General features: G+C 45.7%; 1 protein-coding gene across 3 annotated transcripts; it reads left to right on the top strand.

Annotated features, from left to right (window-relative positions):
- Nucleotides 1–1,729: 1,729 nt before the first annotated feature.
- On the top strand, nt 1,730–14,974 carry sufu (suppressor of fused homolog (Drosophila)). Of its 3 annotated transcripts, XM_067237066.1 has the most exons (13): nt 1,730–1,806; nt 1,906–2,080; nt 2,477–2,611; nt 3,133–3,269; nt 6,562–6,704; nt 7,056–7,141; nt 7,626–7,698; nt 8,051–8,207; nt 8,317–8,419; nt 10,155–10,289; nt 12,506–12,644; nt 13,126–13,194; nt 13,422–14,974. In XM_067237066.1, exons 2-13 carry the CDS (start codon nt 1,932–1,934, stop codon nt 13,509–13,511), a joined length of 1,416 nt encoding a protein of 471 aa, XP_067093167.1. In that variant the 5' UTR covers nt 1,730–1,806; nt 1,906–1,931; the 3' UTR covers nt 13,512–14,974. The 3 variants fall into 3 exon arrangements, with proteins under 3 accessions (XP_067093167.1, XP_067093168.1, XP_067093166.1); XM_067237067.1 differs by having other exon boundaries at nt 1,740–2,080; nt 8,054–8,207; XM_067237065.1 differs by having other exon boundaries at nt 1,740–2,080.
- Nucleotides 14,975–18,227: the final 3,253 nt, after the last annotated feature.

The following is an 18,227-nucleotide window of genomic DNA, read 5'->3' as shown; positions in this document are numbered from 1 at the left end:
GTGTAAAGATTGATTCATGCATTGCATTTGTTTGCTATTGAAGTATAAATATGGAACGTTTTTTTAATGGTAAATTTGCCACAATACAAAAGCATGACCACAAACATCACATACAGCACAAAAAACATGTTCACTTCAATCATCTTTATAACAAATATTTGAAGCTATCAATCAAAGGAGGGCACTGCTGTCTTGTTTCTTAGACTGAAACCATTAACAAAAACATTTTCAAACTCATGTCGGAGCATGGTACTGGCCCACCTCATCATCCAGGCTGGAATTTCTCCTTCTCCTTCATGATCTCCTTCCCTTCCATCCCCTTTTTTTCTTCCTCTCCTCCACCACTTCGCTCACGCTGTCCCTCTCTGGGCTTTCTGCCAGCTGGACCACCCTCCTCTCCACCCGGTACTCCTGCTCCCCGACATGGGGGTCCCCTCTCACCACGTACTCCCCACCCTGGTAGGTGATGCTCAGGTCCGTCCGAGGGTAGGTCCCATAAACTCTCCGCAGATCCTCCCTCACAAACTCTGGAAGCTCCCTCCGAGGGCCGTACACCCTCTCCAGCCTGCCCCAGCGGAGATCTCCTCTCAGGGTGAAGCCCTCTGGCCAGGTCTGAGTCTGGAACCTGGAGGGCTTAGGAGGGGTGGGGGCCACTGGGGCCGGAGGTGCCTGAGGGTGTGAATACAAATGCTGGTAATTCAAAAGGTTGTTAGACCACATGTGCCAGGGCCAGGGGCTGTAGTAGTGGTGGTACTGTTGACCAGGGTCTTGGGGACCCCTCCTGCGGTCTCTGCCACCCATGCAGAAGGGCTGCGGAGGTGGATTGAAGAGCAGCGGATACTGTGGGTGGATGGGTGGCAGACGGCGGCTGCCGTTGTAAGACGACAGCGCATGTGGAGGTAGGGAGGTTGGAATCATGGTGCTGTAGGAGTATGGTGCTGGGAAGCTGTATGGGTGGAAGAAGTGCATGTTCTAAAGAGCAGGTGTGGAGAGAAAGGGAAGATGTCCCTGTGCCTCGGAAGAGAGGCTGTGTTGATTCTGTCCATACACGTGCCTCTAAGCTGAAACACATAAAAATGCAATTATTCATGCTGAAAAAATAGTTTAAAAGTACACATACTCTGTATTTTTATTCAAAATCAATGTACACACACAGCTTGTTCTCACCCGTAGGCCAACACAATCTCAATCGTCTAATAGTAATGTGTCGGCAGGCAGGTTAAGAATCGCAAATCCATTCACTTTTCTTTGCTCCTTATTTTGCAAGCCACCTGCCTGACTTCAACGTTTGACTGCCCAAGTATCCAGGCAGCAGGTAAACAAACGTCTTAAGTAAATCTTGTGTGATGACTACCCATATCTTATCTTATATTCAATGAACAAGCTCTCAATCAGGAGTTATGATGATGGCATGTCATAGATGAATAAAACTTACAGCTCCGTTTTATTTATCTTTATCTAAACATAATCAAACAGCAGAGGTCTCCCTAAACCAAGCAAAAGTCACATTCCACTATCAGGGTTGCCAGGTTTAAAATATTAACTTTGCCGAAAGACTCGAAAATAAGAAAGAGTCTTTTTTTTCGTTTCCCTCTAATTCCCTAAACATTTTAACTATACACGAATGCGTAATGAAATATATATAATATGCACATTACTTATTTGTTTTTACGTCCCAAACCGTGGATCCTGAATAGAATACTAACCTGGCAACCCCGGACTTCGGGGAGCAACAGGCGGACCATCGTAGACTTGGGGAAACGTTCGAGGTCCCCTCGCTTTCATAACATTGCCAACTAAAGTCCAGTAAAGTGTAGTTTGTTGTTTTAGACTACTAACACAATTAAAAGGTTTTTCCCTTGAATTGACTTACGAAAAAAGTTACATAATTTGCTTCTTCCGAAGATTTCCCATCGTTTCCAGACAGTGGGATGGACGAGGTGCGGCCTAGCAGTGGGACACCAGCCCACGGAATAGCGTCCCTGTTTCCACCCGGACTGCAGGCGATCTACGGGGAATGCAGGCGCCTCTACCCCGAACAGGCCAACCCGCTACAAGTCACAGCAATCGTTAAATATTGGTGAGTCGCAACGTAGTCAGATTTATTTCATAATTCGATGGTCCTCCCTATTCTATTCTGCTGTTGGGAACAGCCAGCTAAGTTAACTACCTAGCCAGTTGTGTTTAGCTTCAAAGCAGTCTGCTTACCACTAATATATTGTTGCAGAATCCATAAACAGTACTTGGTTAATCTGATTCATGGGCACTTTCAGAGAATGGCAGTTCAGACACACTCTTCTGAACACCAGCTCGAGTTTCTCATCGCCTAAGAGAAGGAAAACTGAATTATTGGTCAATAGTTTACTGTAGCCAGGTTGTTTTGTTCTCATGAATATTGCGTTGGGATTTCCTTGAGCCAACGCACTGGCTGTGACAACCATTTGACCGTTTTTTCTCTCACCCTGCGTGTTGCCAGGTTGGGGGGTCCGGACCCTCTGGACTACATCAGCATGTATAGGAACACAGGTTGTCAGGCGCAGGAGGTGCAGGAGCACTGGCACTACGTCAGCTTCGGCCTTAGCGACCTGTACGGTGACAACAGAGTCCACGAGTAAGTACTCCCAAACTCAGATTCTGATCCAGATCCATATTCAGATGCTGGAGTTCTTCAAGCTTGACATGTTTCAACTGATGGGTAACACAGTCCGACATTACAATAGGGGCATCCTCATGAGACAACATGTCAGTAAAGACCGTCTTGTGTTAACAAAATTATTTTTATAGAATGTTTTTTGGTCCTTGATTGACATATTTCCAATAATAAATACGGCATTGCTCACTATCTGTTATTTACACACTGCTGTTAGCTTTGGTATTATTTAATCAGTCAGCCCTGTTGCTCACATGCTTTCACTTTTTCTCCAGAGAACATGCTTTTCTACTCTTGATAGATGACTGCCTATATAGTTAGTAGTCAGAGATTCAATGTTAGAATGATGCTGTGGTCATAGTTTTACAAAACTGCTTTATTACTACTTTCTTCACAATAGTTATGATTAATTTGTATCCTATGTACTTGGTGTGTGCGCGTGCGTTTCTGCCCGTGTGGGTGCGTGTGGGTGTGTGTGTCAGATTTACAGGAGCAGAGGGTCCCAGTGGGTTTGGCTTTGAGCTCACCTTCAGGCTGAAGAGGGAGGTGGGGGAGACCGCCCCCCCCACCTGGCCCGCTGAACTCATGCAGGGATTGGCTCGCTATGTCTTCCAATCGGGTGAGTTCTTAATGTATTGAATATATTCGAATCTGAACTGCCTCAGGGTTCTAGGACATTCTATAATTCCTTCTCTGTATTAACAATGTACCTGTGGAGGAAGGGATTTTCTCTTCCCAATCAACTGAGGTTGGAGAGAGCGTGGAAGAGTAATGTAAAGAGAGCCCTAATCCAGCCTTAACAGAAAGAAGCTCTGGTTTAGATTTGCCTGTTCTAGACTAGGTCTTTCTGTTCTAGGATGAGGTTCTGTTCTAAACTAGTTCTCTATGTTCTAGGATAAGCTTCTGTTGAAGACTAGCCTCTGTTCTAAGCTAGGTGTCTGTGTTCTAGACCAGGTCTCTGTTTTAGAGTAGGCCTCTGCTTTAGACTAGGTCTCTTTGTTCTAGGCAAGGCTTCCGATATAGACAAGGTCTTTCTGTTCTAGGCTAACCTTTTGTTCTAGACTAGGGGCCAATCCCAATACTCCCCCTTGCCCCTTCCCCTTTCCCCTAGCCCTTACTTTTGCGAGTTCACGTGAGAGCTAGTGGTGTCCCAATACTCTTTTTGAGCTAGGGGTAGGGCTAAGACGAAGGGGTATACACCCCTTAAAACCAAGTAAGATCGGGAGCTTTCTTGAAACCTAGGGCTATGTGAATACTGCGCGACCGGCAACAATGGCAGCCAGATCATCCAGAGAGTCTGATAAATGTAATATTTTCGGCTTAATTAATTGATTAAAAAATTATGACAGTCTTTTTTTGTGCTATACACAGTCCTGTACATATATATTTGCAACCATTTTCCTAATTGAAACGTTTCTAAAAATCGCTAGTTTGCTACGCTAATGTTACAGTGATGATTTGCACAACAGGCCCGCATTTCTCTCACTAGCATGTCTATAGTTTTAAGTAAACTCCATTAGCAGCAAATTTCGTTTGATATCAGTGCATAACACTACTTGCTTTGGAGATATTGATACGTGCTAGATGACGTACCCGTAACCAAGTGGTGTCCCATTTCTTAGGGATATGTAGCCCTTACCCCTCAGTTTCGAGGGCTAGGGGGAAGGGGTAAGGGGGAGTATTGGGATTGGCCCTTAGTCTCTTCTAGAGTAAGCTTCTGTTCTAGGGTAGGCCTCTCTGTTCTGGACTAGGTCCCTGTTCTAGACTAGGTCTCTTTGTTCTAGACTAGGCTTCTGTTCTAGACGTAGGCTGAATCCCAATACTCTGTCTTACCCCTACCCCTTAGTTTTGCGCGTTCACGTGAGAGTAAGTGGTGTCCCAATACTCTTTTTGATTGAGGGGTAGGGCAAAGACGAAGGGGTATACAACCCTTAAAACCAAGTGTTTTCAGGAGCTTAAATTGAAACCGAGGGGTATGTGAATACTGCGCAACCTGCAATGGCGGCCAGATCAGCCAGAGTCCTATAAATGTAATATTTTCGGCTTAAATAATTGATTAAAAAAATTATGACAGTCTTGTTTTGTGCTCTACACAGTCCTGTTCATATGTATTTGCAACCATGTTCTTAATTAAAATGTTTAAAGGGGTCATTGATTGTAAATCCGATTTTACCTTGTCATAGTTGAATAACGACAGTTTGGTGGGTAAAATGGACATACAGTGAACCTCAAAGTCCATTGACACCTCTTTCCTATGTAAATCTCACAATAAAAAAATGTAGCTGTAAAACGGTAGGTTTTAAAAAAGCCACTGAACTGACGTCAGTTCGGTGGCTCCACCTTTTTTGGCGGCTCTGGTCTGTACCTTTGTCACGCCCCAAAATGTTCTGCGCGCTGCTGTGTAGTGATGGGAAGTTCAAATCCTTTTACGGTCTCGGTTCTTTGAATCTCGTTCATTAAAAGGAACAAATCTGAGACAGTTTGTATGATTTGAAATTGTCATTTATTATCACACTAGCATTTAATTATCACGGCAAACAAGTACGCTGCACTGAACTGTAAGTAAAGTACTAAAAAGTTACAATAACGAAACCTGTAATTATTACTTGTGAATTCACGTCTTACTAAACCTAGTCACACGAAAGTGAACGAGGTAAACCAAACAAATCCTTTCTGTTTCCTCTTCTGAGCCTATGCAGGTCACGTGAAAAATGATCCGTATCCGAAGATCCAGTCAAAATGAACAAATCACATCTAGCTACCAGTACTGAGCCTATGCAGGTCACGTGAAAAAGGATCCAGAGACTCGTACCCGGCAGATGAACGAATCGTTCACCTCCCGACCATGTCTTCGGATCAATGTTTCGTTACTCTGCCAACCGAGTCTTTGGATCAATGATTCGTTCATCTGCCGGCTATTTCACAGGATGCAACAGGGCTCATAGAACAGCACCTGGGCCATTTTCAGCCCAACCAATGTTACATACCCTATCGGAGACCTTAAGGAACAGTGCGAAATACCCAAAAAACCCAGTCAATGCCCCCTTTAGTTTGCCACGCTAACGTTGCATTGCTGATTGGCACAACAGTCCCGCATTTCTTTGATTAGCCTTGAATGGACTCCATGCATGTCTAAAGTTTTAACTAAACTCCATTAGCAGCGAATTTCATTTGATATCAGTGCATAACACTACTTGCTTTGGAGACATCGATATATGTAACTGTAACCAAGTGGTGTCTCATTTCATAGGGCTATGTAGCCCTTACCCCTCGGTTTCGAGGGACAATGGCTAGGGGTAAACTAAGGGGAAGGGGTAGGGTTAAGAAAGAGAATTGGGATTCGGCCTAAGTCTGTTCTAGACTAGGTCCTCTGCATGGTTTATTTCTAGTCTCTAGGGAAACGTAGGAAGTCTAATTTCCTTCTCTCACTCTCCCTCGCTAGAACACTATTGTTTTTACTACTGCAAAAGCACTTTCCTTCTCTCCCAGACCTCGTGTGTGTCACTCCGCTGCTAAGTCCTTTAAATCCCACAGCTGGGTGAAATGTATACATTGAAGGGTGGGGGGTTGGGGGGGTTCAGAGCCAGTAAAGGATAGAGGAGGGACCCCTCCCCCACCCCTCCACTTTCCAGCTGGGGTCCATTTGCACCTGGGTGGCCTCTGAAGCTAGATGAATGCTGGTTCATGGCCCTGTCTTCCCCCTCTCCTTCTTGCCTTTTCCTTTCCTCCTCTTGCCCCCTCTCCTCTCTTCCCTAGCACATCTGGACAGGGTGCCTGTGACCTCGTCAGCAGCCCCCAAAACATCTAATTGAAACCCTGTGTCTATATTCTCTGTCACACCCCCACCTCTGTCTCTCTCTCTATCTCCCCACCATCTCTTATGATCTGCTGTGTTTTGTCGTCTTGTGCAGAAAACACATTTTGCAGTGGGGACCACGTTTCGTGGCACAGCCCACTAGACAACAGCGAGTCTCGCATCCAGCACATGCTGCTGACAGAGGACCCCCAGATGCAGCCTGTCCATACCCCCTTTGGCATAGTCAGCTTCCTGCAGGTGAGCAAATCCAGCCCTGGGCTTCATTTTCGGCCTAAAACTTCTGTTTAGCCATACTAATGTTTGCCAGATAACTCCCTGCTATACTGTGTAACACATTGCTACATGGTTAGGCAAATCTCATTAGTTAGGTCTTGAATGCAGATGCATGGTGCCCAGCAAACACACACACACTTCCATTTAGCAGAGGGGGAGACCACGGACACTTTAACCTAAAGAGACATAAAAATTGAAAATCTGAAAAGTACAGTCCAAGATTGAGGGTCAGAAATGCATAGGTTAGATTCACTGAATGGTCTCTATATTAAAATACACACACACACTCTGACTGGCAGCTGTGTCTGTGAGCAGATTGTGGGTGTGTGTACAGAGGAGCTGCAGGCAGCCCAGCAGTGGAACGGACAGGGGATCCTGGAGCTGCTCAGAGGCGTGCACGTGTGAGTGGAGACACGCACCAGACAACACCACAACACCATAACACAACACAACGCTACCTCACAACACCATAACACAACACCATAACACAACTCTACAACACCACAACACCATAACACAACGCTACAACACCACACAACACCATAACACAAAACAACACAATACCACAACATAACACAGTTCCACACCTCCACAACACAACACCTCCGCAACACAACACCACACCTCCGCAACACCACACCTCCGCAACACAACACCACACCTCCGCAACACAACACCACACCTCCGCAACACCACACCTCCGCAACACAAAACCACACCTCCGCACAACGTCACACCTCCGCACAACGTCACACCTCCGCACAACACCACACCTCTGCAACAAAGTCCTCCTAAACAATACTAACACTACATATAGCATGACACAACCTAAGCTACACACCACTTTGGTCTTTCTTTTCATTAAGTGTGTGTGTGTGCATACAGGGCTGGTGGCCCCTGGCTGATCACAGACATGAGGAGAGGAGAGACCATATTTGACATCGACCCTCACCTACAAGTAAGGCTGCAGAGTTCTCCTCAGGATGTTTTGGTTTCCCCTGCTCTCTGGGAACCCTGTTCTAGTTCAACTCACCGGAGCATCAGTCCGTAGGCGCGAGACTCAGTCACAACTAGTAGACATGTGTGAACAGGTTCTTCTTTGAGTGATTGTCAGTTGACTGCAATCAGTTGACTGAACAGCGCCACCTGCTGGCCAAATATTATTAGGGCAGCATAGTTACAATGCTCTCGTCTGGTGTGTAAGAGCTAGTGTGTGTGTGTGTGTGTGTGTGTGTGTGACAGAGCATCAGTATTGGTGTTTGCATGCGCAAGTGTTGATGTGTGTGTGTGTGTGTGTTGCTGATCCCAAGCAGGACAGAGTGGACCAGGGCATAGAGACCGAGGGCTCCAACCTGAGTGGGGTCAGTGCCAAGTGTGTGTGGGACGACCTGAGCCGGCCTCCCGAGGACGAGGACGACAGCAGGTCCGTCTGCGTCGGCTCCCAGCCGCGCAGACTCTCCGACAAGGGTACACACACACACCCCTTGTTAAAAAAAGGAATATTTTAATAAAAGATAAGAAAGCTTTTGGAGTCTTCCAATATCATTGTTTTTGTTTGTGTGTGTGTGTGCTCCAGACACAGAGCAGATCAGGGAAGCACTGAGGAAAGGACTGGAGTTTAACACCAAGGCTGCTCTGCCCCCCATCAGCAGCCAGAGACAGACCCAGGACAGACCCCAGTAAGCACACACGCACACACCAGTATGTACACACGCACACACACCAGTAAGTATATACACACACACACACACAAAGATCCCAATCAGTACATGCGTACCACACACACCCCCTAACTGTAACCACTTTCCTGTACTTTAATCTCCTGTGTGGGGCCTGTTGATAAAGTTGTAGGGCTCATCACGGAGACTCCCCTCCTTCCTCATCTTCCTCCCTCCTCCTCCTGTCCTCCCTCCTCCTCCTGTCCTCCCTCCTCCTCCTCCTCTCCCACCTCCCCCTTCTTCCTCCCTCCTCCTGTCCTCCCTCCTCCTCCTCTCCAACCTCCCCCTTCTTCCTCCCTCCTCCTGTCCTCCCTCCTTCTCCTCTCCCACCTCCCCCTTCTTCCTTCCTACTCTCCCCCCCCCCCCTCTTCCCCTGACACAGTCTCACAGGAAGTCATGCTGACCCCTAGTTGACCCCCCTGTGGGTGCAGTCTCTCCAGTTGCTGGTTCTCATGTCTACATGTGAGCAGTGCCAGCCTGTCACCAGAGGAACAGTGACGAGGTCAAGACCGCTGACCTTGGCACGTTCCAGCTGCTGTGTGTGTGTGTGTGTGTACACACAAATCTCCCCATCTGGTTTTTCCATTGACTGTCAGTGGGCCATTTGCAGGGTTAGCAGTATGAGACAGGATGGCTGAAACCTACACAGACACACACACCTGTCTCATAACTAGTGTTGTTTTTGGTGGCCTGTTTTAATTTTAGTTTTAGTCTAGTCTTTGTGTCAAGCTGTCCTTTTAGTTATTAGTTTTAGTCACGTTCATACTCTTTTTAGTCTAGTCAAGTTTCAGTCGACTAAAAGTCTGAGCATTTTAGTCTTATTTTAGTCAGACTTATCCATTACTATTTTTGTCTAGTTTAAGTCAGACTTATCCATTACTATTTTTGTCTAGTTTTAGTTGACGAAAACTGATAACATTTAGTCTAGTTTAAGTCAATGAAAATTGTATTTTAGTCTCTTTTTAATCAAAACAGAAGTCTAAGCAGTAATCTCGAGAGGCATGTTAATGCCAAAACCACTTGTTTAAATGTATCTATTAGTCTAGAATAAGGTATTCAAGGTCATGTTTTTGATGCCAAATTCAGTTCAGTGTGATTGCTATGTGAGTCAGTAAGGTAGGAACTAAGAACCCACTTTACACTCTCTCATACAAACAAATACACACACACACACACAGTACACACACTAGTCACACGTTAACCCACTTCACACTCTCTCACAAACAAACACACACGCAGTCACACAAGTTCTGCAAGTTCACACAATGTCTCAGTCGTTTTCATGTCCAGTGGCTAACGTTTAAAGCTGACGTCTGAAGCTAACGTTAAAATGAGACACATTAACCATAGCCTCATGAGTTGGCTAATAATAATAACGCGACTAAACGATTCGTTTTTCTTTTGTAAACCACATTTCGTCTCGTTTTTATTCGTCAACAATATTGCATTCTACATTTAATTATAGTCATCTTCACATGACCAGCATTTACGTTGCGTCTCGTCTAGTTTTCGTCACGTGATAAAGGTTCGTTGACGACGATATTTAGTCATAATTTTCGTTGACGAAAGCAACACTACTCATAACCAATGCTTCCCAATCACTCACTTACTCTTTGCACCCTCTCTCTCTCCCTGTCTTTCCCCTACCCCTCCCTCTCCCCCCTGCTCCCCCCTCATCTCTCTCTCCTCCCCCCAGGAGCAGGAAGGCCAGCCTGGAGAGTGAGGGCTCAGCAGCCATCGTTCCTCATGAGCTGGTTCGTACCAGGCAGCTGGAGAGTGTCCATCTGAAGTTCAACCAGGAGTCAGGAACACTGCTGCCCCTCTGTCTGAGGTACACACACACACTCTCACATACACAAGTGCTCGCTCACTCGTTCTCTCTCTCGCACACACACACACTTATTCCACTCTGATTTGATCAGTCTTCTAGGAACCTCATGTTGCCTGTCGGCGACGTGGTAGTGAGCTTGTGTTAACCTCTCTCTCTTACCAAGACTGGAGGCTCTGCCTGTCTCAGGATGAACATGATTTATATTGGGTGTGTATGGGAGAGAGGGGGGCAAAGGCAGCTTACAGAGAGACCTTTGTCTGAGGGTAAGGAAGGAACGCAGAAAGGGAGAAGGAGAGGGTGAGGAAGGGAGGAACGCAGAAAGGGAGAAGGAGAGGGTGAGGAAGGGAGGAACGCAGAAAGGGAGAAGGAGAGGGTGAGGAAGGGAGGAACGCAGAGAAGGAGAGGGTGAGGAAGGGAGGAACGCAGAAAGGGAAAGGGTGAGGAAGGGAGGAACGCAGAAAGGGAAAGGGTGAGGGGAGAGGCCATCAGTGAGCCGGGGGGCAGAGTGAGGGATAGATCCCCAGTCTGGCTACTGTCCTGTAGCCTTGCGACACAGCTGGATCACGACCACACAAAAATCCAAGTTAAAAGCTCCAAGTTAAAAGCTCCAAGTTAAAAGCTCCAAGTTAAAAGCTCCAAGTTATCTGTTTGGGCCCGTACCACAGTGATTCAGACCAGTAAGCATCCCATGAGGAACTACTAGTAGCTACAGGTGGGGTTGAAGTTAGCCTGTGATAGACATATGGTTCATCCAATCACCTGCCAAGGATTTGTTTTTAAGTGCCAGTCTTTTTCTGAACAGTTTCCAATGACCTCAGGCTAGAGGAAAACTCGGAAGTCAGACAATAATTGGGGGAATAGTTTCTCATATTTGAATTGATTTTATAGTGTTTTCTATTGCAGCTTTAACTTTTGATTTAAATAGCGCCTGATGTAGTCAAGGCAGTCTATTTAAATATTTACGACAGGTTTTATAGATCTAGCTTTCAGCAGGCTTTAAGCTCTTTCTAAAAGGGACTTGGGGGGGGGGGGGGGGGGGGGGGGGGTCATCTGAAGGAGCTGAAGCTCCGCCCCCTCTAATTTATTGAATTTAGCAACAACAGCAACAACTAGCTAAATCAATTGCAGATATCAGAACAGACCTACCTGCAGTCTCTGAGTGTTTCATGTGTTAATTACTTTGTCTTTGCATTAGACCAGCTGAGTAACAGAATGCAGGTTATATAAACCGTCTGTGATCTGACGTAGATAGGTGGCTGTGACGTAGATAGGTTGGGTTTTGCCCCGCCTAAACTGTTCAACGATCTAACTCCACATTTCAGTGGGACATTTTTGCGCTTTGCACATGCTTTCAGCAACTCATTTCACACGTATATAATGTACTGAGAAGCAAATCATGGAATTTGCTTTACAGCATCTTTAAGATCGTAACCCAAGATTTTGACTTGGCCCTGTAAGGCTTGATTTGGACTGTAAAGACTTGAATATCTCTGCTCCAAAGAGCAGAGCCTGACAGGCTGTGCACAGCGTCCCGGTGGTGTTGAGTCCCAAGTCGGATGGGTCTCTGGCCTGCTGTTATCACTTGCCCCTATTCCACCAACACAGAATTTGTTCCGTTCTAGTTTGCACACCTAATTTTGAACCGTGCAGAATAATTGTAACCAAAAATAAATGGGTTTGGGACTTAAAAAGTTCATTCCCAGCTGGAATTTTTATTTTAAATAATTCCATGATCTAAATTCAGTAAGCAATATTCATGTCTGCACAGCTGTGTTTACATCTTAAATATCTTACAATATTTGTTCTGTCTTTAAAAATAGGCGTGCAGAGTTCTTTTGGGGAAACTGTAGGCTATAATTGTGCCTGTCAACTTTTCTTCCAACGTTTCTGCCAACTTTAGGCATAGCCATGTTTACAAGCTGTGTACATACTGAACACTCGCCTTGTGTGACCTGTCTTAATGTTTCTGATTTTACATTGCCTTTAAAACTGTTATGCATTGTGCAACGCCAATCCTTAATGACAAGGGTCTCTTGATGTGCCTGTTCTCACTGTGTTTTCTGTTCCGACTTTTCTGACTCTTTTCTTTAACCGGACTGGTTCTATGTTTAGATTGTTCCGACTGGTTGTCATTTATGACTGGTTCTCTGTTCCGACTGATCCTTGTTCAGATTGTTCTGACTGGTTCTCTGTTCTGACTGGTTCTCTGCTCCCAGGGGCAGGCTGCTGCATGGGAGACACTTCACCTACAAGAGCATCACTGGAGACACGGCCATCACCTTCGTCTCCACAGGGGTGGAGGGAGCCTTTGCTACAGAGGAACACCCCTACGCTGCTCATGGGCCCTGGCTACAGGTACCCCCCCACACACACACAAACACACTGGCCGAGTTTCCCAGATTCGTTAAGAAGCTCTTAACGCTAAGAGCTTCTTAGGAGCGTTCTAAGAGCACTCTAGAACGCTCTTAGAACGCTCCTTAGCGTTAAGAGCTTCTTAACGAATCTGGGAAACTCGGCCACTTACGACAGAGGAACACCTTTACGCTGCTCACGGGCCCTGGCTACAGGTACACCCACACACATGTGCACATATACATAAGCTCACTAACTACATACATACAATATACAGAGAGACATATCTTTTCTGCACATGCCACACTCAACAACACAAAAACACAACACTAACCACTTACACACACCAGGAGTCTACCCTGGTAACACACACACACTTTGTCACCCACTCATTCAGACTCACGACACACAATAGGAGCATAACTTGGCAACACACTCCCAGTCTTTCACCAAGGCTTGACTGTTCTGTGTCTGACTGTCTTAGATCCTGCTGACGGAGGAGTTTGTGGAGCAGATGTTAGGAGATCTTCAGGAGCTGAACACTCGAGAGGAGGTGAGGGGAGATTTCTGAGCTCCAGGACTCACTGTTATTCCTAAGAGCATCTGGCAGCGTTAATGTGCTGCATGGTGGGGAATTAATATCCTGTTGATGGGATTCCAGCATTCAAGTTTTTTTTTTCTTTCTCAGACTCACTCACTTTCTCTCCCCTTCTACCTCTCTCTCTCTTTTCGTCTACCTGTCACTCCCTCTTTCTGTCTCTCCCCCTCCCATTCTGTCAGACTAAGTTACCGAAGGAGTACAGCTGGCCAGAGAAGAAGCTGAAGATATCCGTCCTTCCAGACTCTGTGTTTGACAGTCCCCTGCAGTGAGACTGGCTTTAGATATATATATATACACACACACACCTAGACACTGGGACCACACACAGCCCAGTAGGAACGTGAGTGTGGTCCCTTAGCAAACCACAACCCAGCCTTGGTCCATGGGGGTTGACCTGCTCCAGGGGCTCCGGTTGGAGGCCCCAGATTTGGGCACACTGACACTGTCCCTCCCTCACGGCCTAGCAGGACGCAGACATCATGAAGGGTACCTGCCAGAACTACTACTGGACTTCCCCGGCCTACATTCCAATAGACACGAGTGGGTTTGGGTGTTCCCTTCTGTAGGTTTTTATACTTAGTAAAATATCAATTTCTTTTGTTTTTATTATTATTATTCCTAAGTGCTGGACATATTCTGTGTTTGTGTGTTTGCGGTTATGCCAAAGGTGCCAGTAGATGGCAAAGTGGATCCATGCTGTTTGTGTAACTCATGGGCCACTTGGTTGATGAAGAGTTTGACTGGAGACAGACTGACTTCCCTCAGTGCCAGCCTCTCTGTGTGTTAATCAGTCAGAACGCCTAGTTAAAAAACATTTTTTTAAGATTATCTTGCGTGTCTTCATGTGTACGCAATATGTATGTAAAACTTTTGCAAATATTTCCCCTTTCATATCCTGCCGAAGTCATGTGTGTACTGTGTTGTATGCATTTGTTTGTTCTGTTTGTGTAACATGCTCTCCACATGACATGAAATGGACCCAGGCCCTAACTGTCGACAATGCTGTGGTAAATGTGAGCAAGAATTCATGACACTACTTTGAAGACTAGTGTTTTGTTAAGGAATGTTTTGTTAGTTTTAAAACTGTATGATATATGTTCTTTCTGGTCCTCTGTGGTGTTATCTAGGGTTACTTAAATGTGCTGAAATGTACTCCAGTCGGAGGATGTGAGTAAAATACGCCCTGTTTCAGGACTCGAGATGCATCCTCCCTCCTTGAGCTACCCACTGACCTAACGTGACTAGACAGGAGAAGGCAAATTCTCCTAGGTGTACACAGCTGTTGCCAGTAGAGACTATTACATTAGTGAGTCCTCACAGGAAGGTAGGAAGTGAGGAAGGCTGCCTTTGAAGACTATTCAGGCATGGCCGTCTCTTCTGCTTTGCAGTGAATAGGAAACTATGTTTCTGTAGAGACGAGACACTGCCTGCCAGTACATCTGGATTAATTGAATCAATGTTTTTCTTTTTTTTGTCTTTTGCCATCCCTCCATCTGTGTGTTTGGTGCGTGAATGTATTTCAGAGTTTGTTTCCTAAAGAGAGGATGTGTTCACTAAGCGTCATGATGTTGCCGTGATTTTTTGTTCATTTTTCTGTGTGGTAGTGTAAAAAAGAGCTTTTATGAGGCGCCAAAAACCCACATTTTTGTGATGCTGTTTTAATTTGGTAAAAAATGGTGTAACTGCCTATTCCTCTGTAATCCCAAGTGCATTAAAGGTATTTACATGATCAGATCCTTCTCTGAATGTGTGCACTGAAGGACATGGTAAACATTGTCAGTCATCAGATGTCCCTCCTCGAAGGCAATTTTAATGAATTCTGTTTAAAATCTTTGGTCCTTAGCGTAACCATTACGGTTCGAAAAACATGCCCCATCCTGTATCTGTCCTTAATCACCCCCTACCCTCATTCCTCTCACTTTTCCTCCAATCAACCTCGATGCTCATCCTCCCCTTCTCTTTTATCCTCCTCATTACGCTCTCCTCTCAAAATCCTGTTCTCCCATCCCCCTCTTTTCTCATTGTCAACCCTCCATCTCGCTTGCCTCGGCTGAAGTACCTGAAGTGACTGCCTCTCCTCGCTAGAACCAAACCTTTTCTCTGTAAATGCTTTCATGCTGCAGAACACGTCACTAAGCATATGTGGGTAGAGACACAGAACCCACCGGATAGTAAGAAGTTTAGAAGATATTCAAAGAAATCTGTCATACTATATTATTCGTATCTAAAAAAGAGCTGCATCATCACCAGGTTGCTTTTTTCGTGTTGTGTACTAATGTACACTAAATAAATATAGTGTACGTTGTATGCCATGTATGCGCATGTCAAAATTGTTAGAAATTGATTTGCATTTAATGAGTGAAACAAGTATTGACCCCTCTGCAAAACGTGACTTAGTACTTGGTGGCAAAGCCCTTGTTGGCAATCACAGATGTCAAGACGTTTCTTGTAGTTAGACACCAGGTTTGCACACTACTTTGTCCCACTACTTTTTGTAGATCTTCAAGTCATTGAGGTTTTGAGGCTGATGTTTGGCAACTCGAACCTTCAGCTCCTTCCACAGATTTATGGGATTAAGGTCTGGAGATGTGCTCGGACACTCCAGGACCTTAACGTGCTTCTTCTTGAGCCACTCCTTTGTTGCCTTGGCTGTGTGTTGTGGGTCATTGTCATGCTGGAATACCCTTCCACGTGAAGTTGTCCTGTCCCCTTAGCAGAAAAACACACCCAAAGCATAATAATTCCACCTCTGTGTTAAAGGGTGGGGACGGTGTTCTTGGGGTCATAGGCAGCATTCCTCCTCCAAACACAGCGAGTTGAGTTGATGCCAAACAGCTCGATTTTGGTCTCATCTGACCACAACGCTTTCACCCAGTTCTCCTCTGAATCATTTAGATGTTCATTGGGAAACTTCAGACGGGCCTGTACATGTGCTTTCTTGAGCAAGGGGACCTTGCAGACACTGCAGGATTTCAGTCCTTCACAGCGTAGTGTGTTACCAATTGTTTTCTTGGTGACCATGTTCCCAGCTGCCTTGAGATCAGGCCCGCTGTGCGCACTCGCTTTAGGTGTGGAAGTCCCTATCTTGCGTCACATCAAACCCATACGTCCTAGGGCTAAGCCCCGAATGTTTACAACGTCTGGCTCCGTGCCTGATTAACACTCGGCTCGTTAAGCAGTCTCAAAAATTGTATCAATATAAAAAATAAGATCCCTTCCTGTAATCATGTGCCCCCCAGAAAAGTTCACTTCACCCCCAGTCAAAGCAGGCTGCATCCGGCCCTGTTTGGTATACAAAAAAAAGTGGTCCGTTCTTGGGCCTGAAACTCCCAGGCTGAAAAGTGGCCCCACTCCGGCCCTGCTTGAGATCATTGACAAGATCCTCCCGTGTAGTTCTTGGCTGATTCCCCACCGTTCTCATGATCATTGCAACTCCATGTGAGATCTTGCATGGAGCCCCAGACCAAGGGAGATTGACACTTCTTTTGTGTGTCTTCCATTTGCTGTCATCACCTTCTCACCAAGCTGCTTTGTGATGGTCTTGTCCCTGACATCCATGGACAGCTCTTTGGTCTTGGCCATGATGGGAGAGTTTGGAATATGATTGATTGGTTTCTTCTGTGGACAGGTGTCTTATACACAGGTAACGAGCTGAGATTAGGAGCACACTCAATGGCTGTTTATCAATACACATTTTTTTCCGTTCTTGTGTTCTTGCAAACTCATTTGACGTCATCTTTCATTGCCCAAGTACGGTTCCAATCCAAAGAACAGAAGTCACCAAGAACACCAAAAATACCAGAAATGTTCTTGATCCGCCCCTTTTATCGAGGATGCATCGGATAGTGACTTGGTCAGCGAGAACACATCTGATTTCCCAGAAGTCATTGCAAGGCCACACTAGGGTGACCAGAAGCATGACCCTGAAAGGAAGGACACTTGGGTCCAAAAAGGAGGACAAAGGGTCAAAAAGGAGAACAATCCCCCAAAGTTTTTTTTTATACAAATCCAATACTTCAATACAAGTGCACTGATTTTCTGTTGTCTTTGGTGAGACAAGTTTAGTCAAATGATAAATAAGAAAATAAGACAGTAGGCCTACCATTCCCCAAACTATTTCAATTGTAATATAAATTAAAATATATAATTTGGTCAGTTCAGCAGCGGTTGTTTTATCACCCGCTGTTGTGTTCGGAGCAAAAAATGATGTTAAGGAAGAGTGCCCGGCAGAACTAGCATTATCCTTGTGCCGTTGCCTAGCGCAGGCATGCTGCTCTAAAGCCCCTTTCCCCCTACTACTCACGTCTATATCAATGCGACAGAGCTTACAGAAGGCACGATATTGATCTTTGCTGCTCTTAGTGGCAAAGTGGAGTTCTGAACTCCACGTAGGTTTGAAGGAGGTCTTTCTTTTTGGCATCTGAAAGCCTACGCGAGTGGTAAATGGCGACGGTGGGCAGGAAGGGTCAAAAAGGAGGACAAAAGGGCGAAAAGGAGGAAACGCAACAGCGGTCCGGACAAAGGGCTGGAAAACCGGACTGTCCGGACGAAATCCGGACGTCTGGTCACCCTAGGCCACACGTATCTCAAATCGTTCCCCGTCCTTGCGGTCTTGCAAGACCGTTCTCGCAAGAACGTTCTTCTCAAGAACGCAAGTACGTTCATAGTGTTCTTCGAATTGATAAACAGCCCATAGGCTATTTAGCGGATTCGTGTTCTCTGTTTGTGTTCACCAAGGTACACTGAATGGAATAAAGGGAGAGAAGGACAGCGCGTAAAGGGGAGGTCTATAAGATGTCTTTCATACAATTCGACCCATAGGCATCCCTAGACTGAGTTTTACTGGAATACGCTACTAAACCTGTATACAGACAGTGCACGGATAGCGTTTTAAATTAAATCCCCGCCTACTTCCCCGTAGACCCCTCCTCCTTTATGTATCAGTGCTGCCGTCACGCTATCAGAGAAGGGGGAGCCGAGCAAAA

Source organism: Osmerus mordax, chromosome 5, assembly GCF_038355195.1.
Source record: "Osmerus mordax isolate fOsmMor3 chromosome 5, fOsmMor3.pri, whole genome shotgun sequence".
NCBI lineage: Eukaryota > Metazoa > Chordata > Actinopteri > Osmeriformes > Osmeridae > Osmerus > Osmerus mordax.
The sequence above is the reverse complement of the archived record's forward strand: the minus strand, read 5'-3'. Positions and strand labels throughout refer to the sequence as shown.

Excerpts from the sequence above, each read along its gene's own strand:
- sufu (XM_067237066.1), top strand. The coding sequence starts at position 1,932 with ATGGACGAGGTGCGGCCTAGCAGTGGGACACCAGCCCACGGAATAGCG. Across the intron at positions 2,612-3,132 it reads GGTGACAACAGAGTCCACGA|ATTTACAGGAGCAGAGGGTC; the intron begins GTAAGTACTCCC and ends TGTGTGTGTCAG. Across the intron at positions 8,208-8,316 it reads GCGCAGACTCTCCGACAAGG|ACACAGAGCAGATCAGGGAA; the intron begins GTACACACACAC and ends TGTGTGCTCCAG.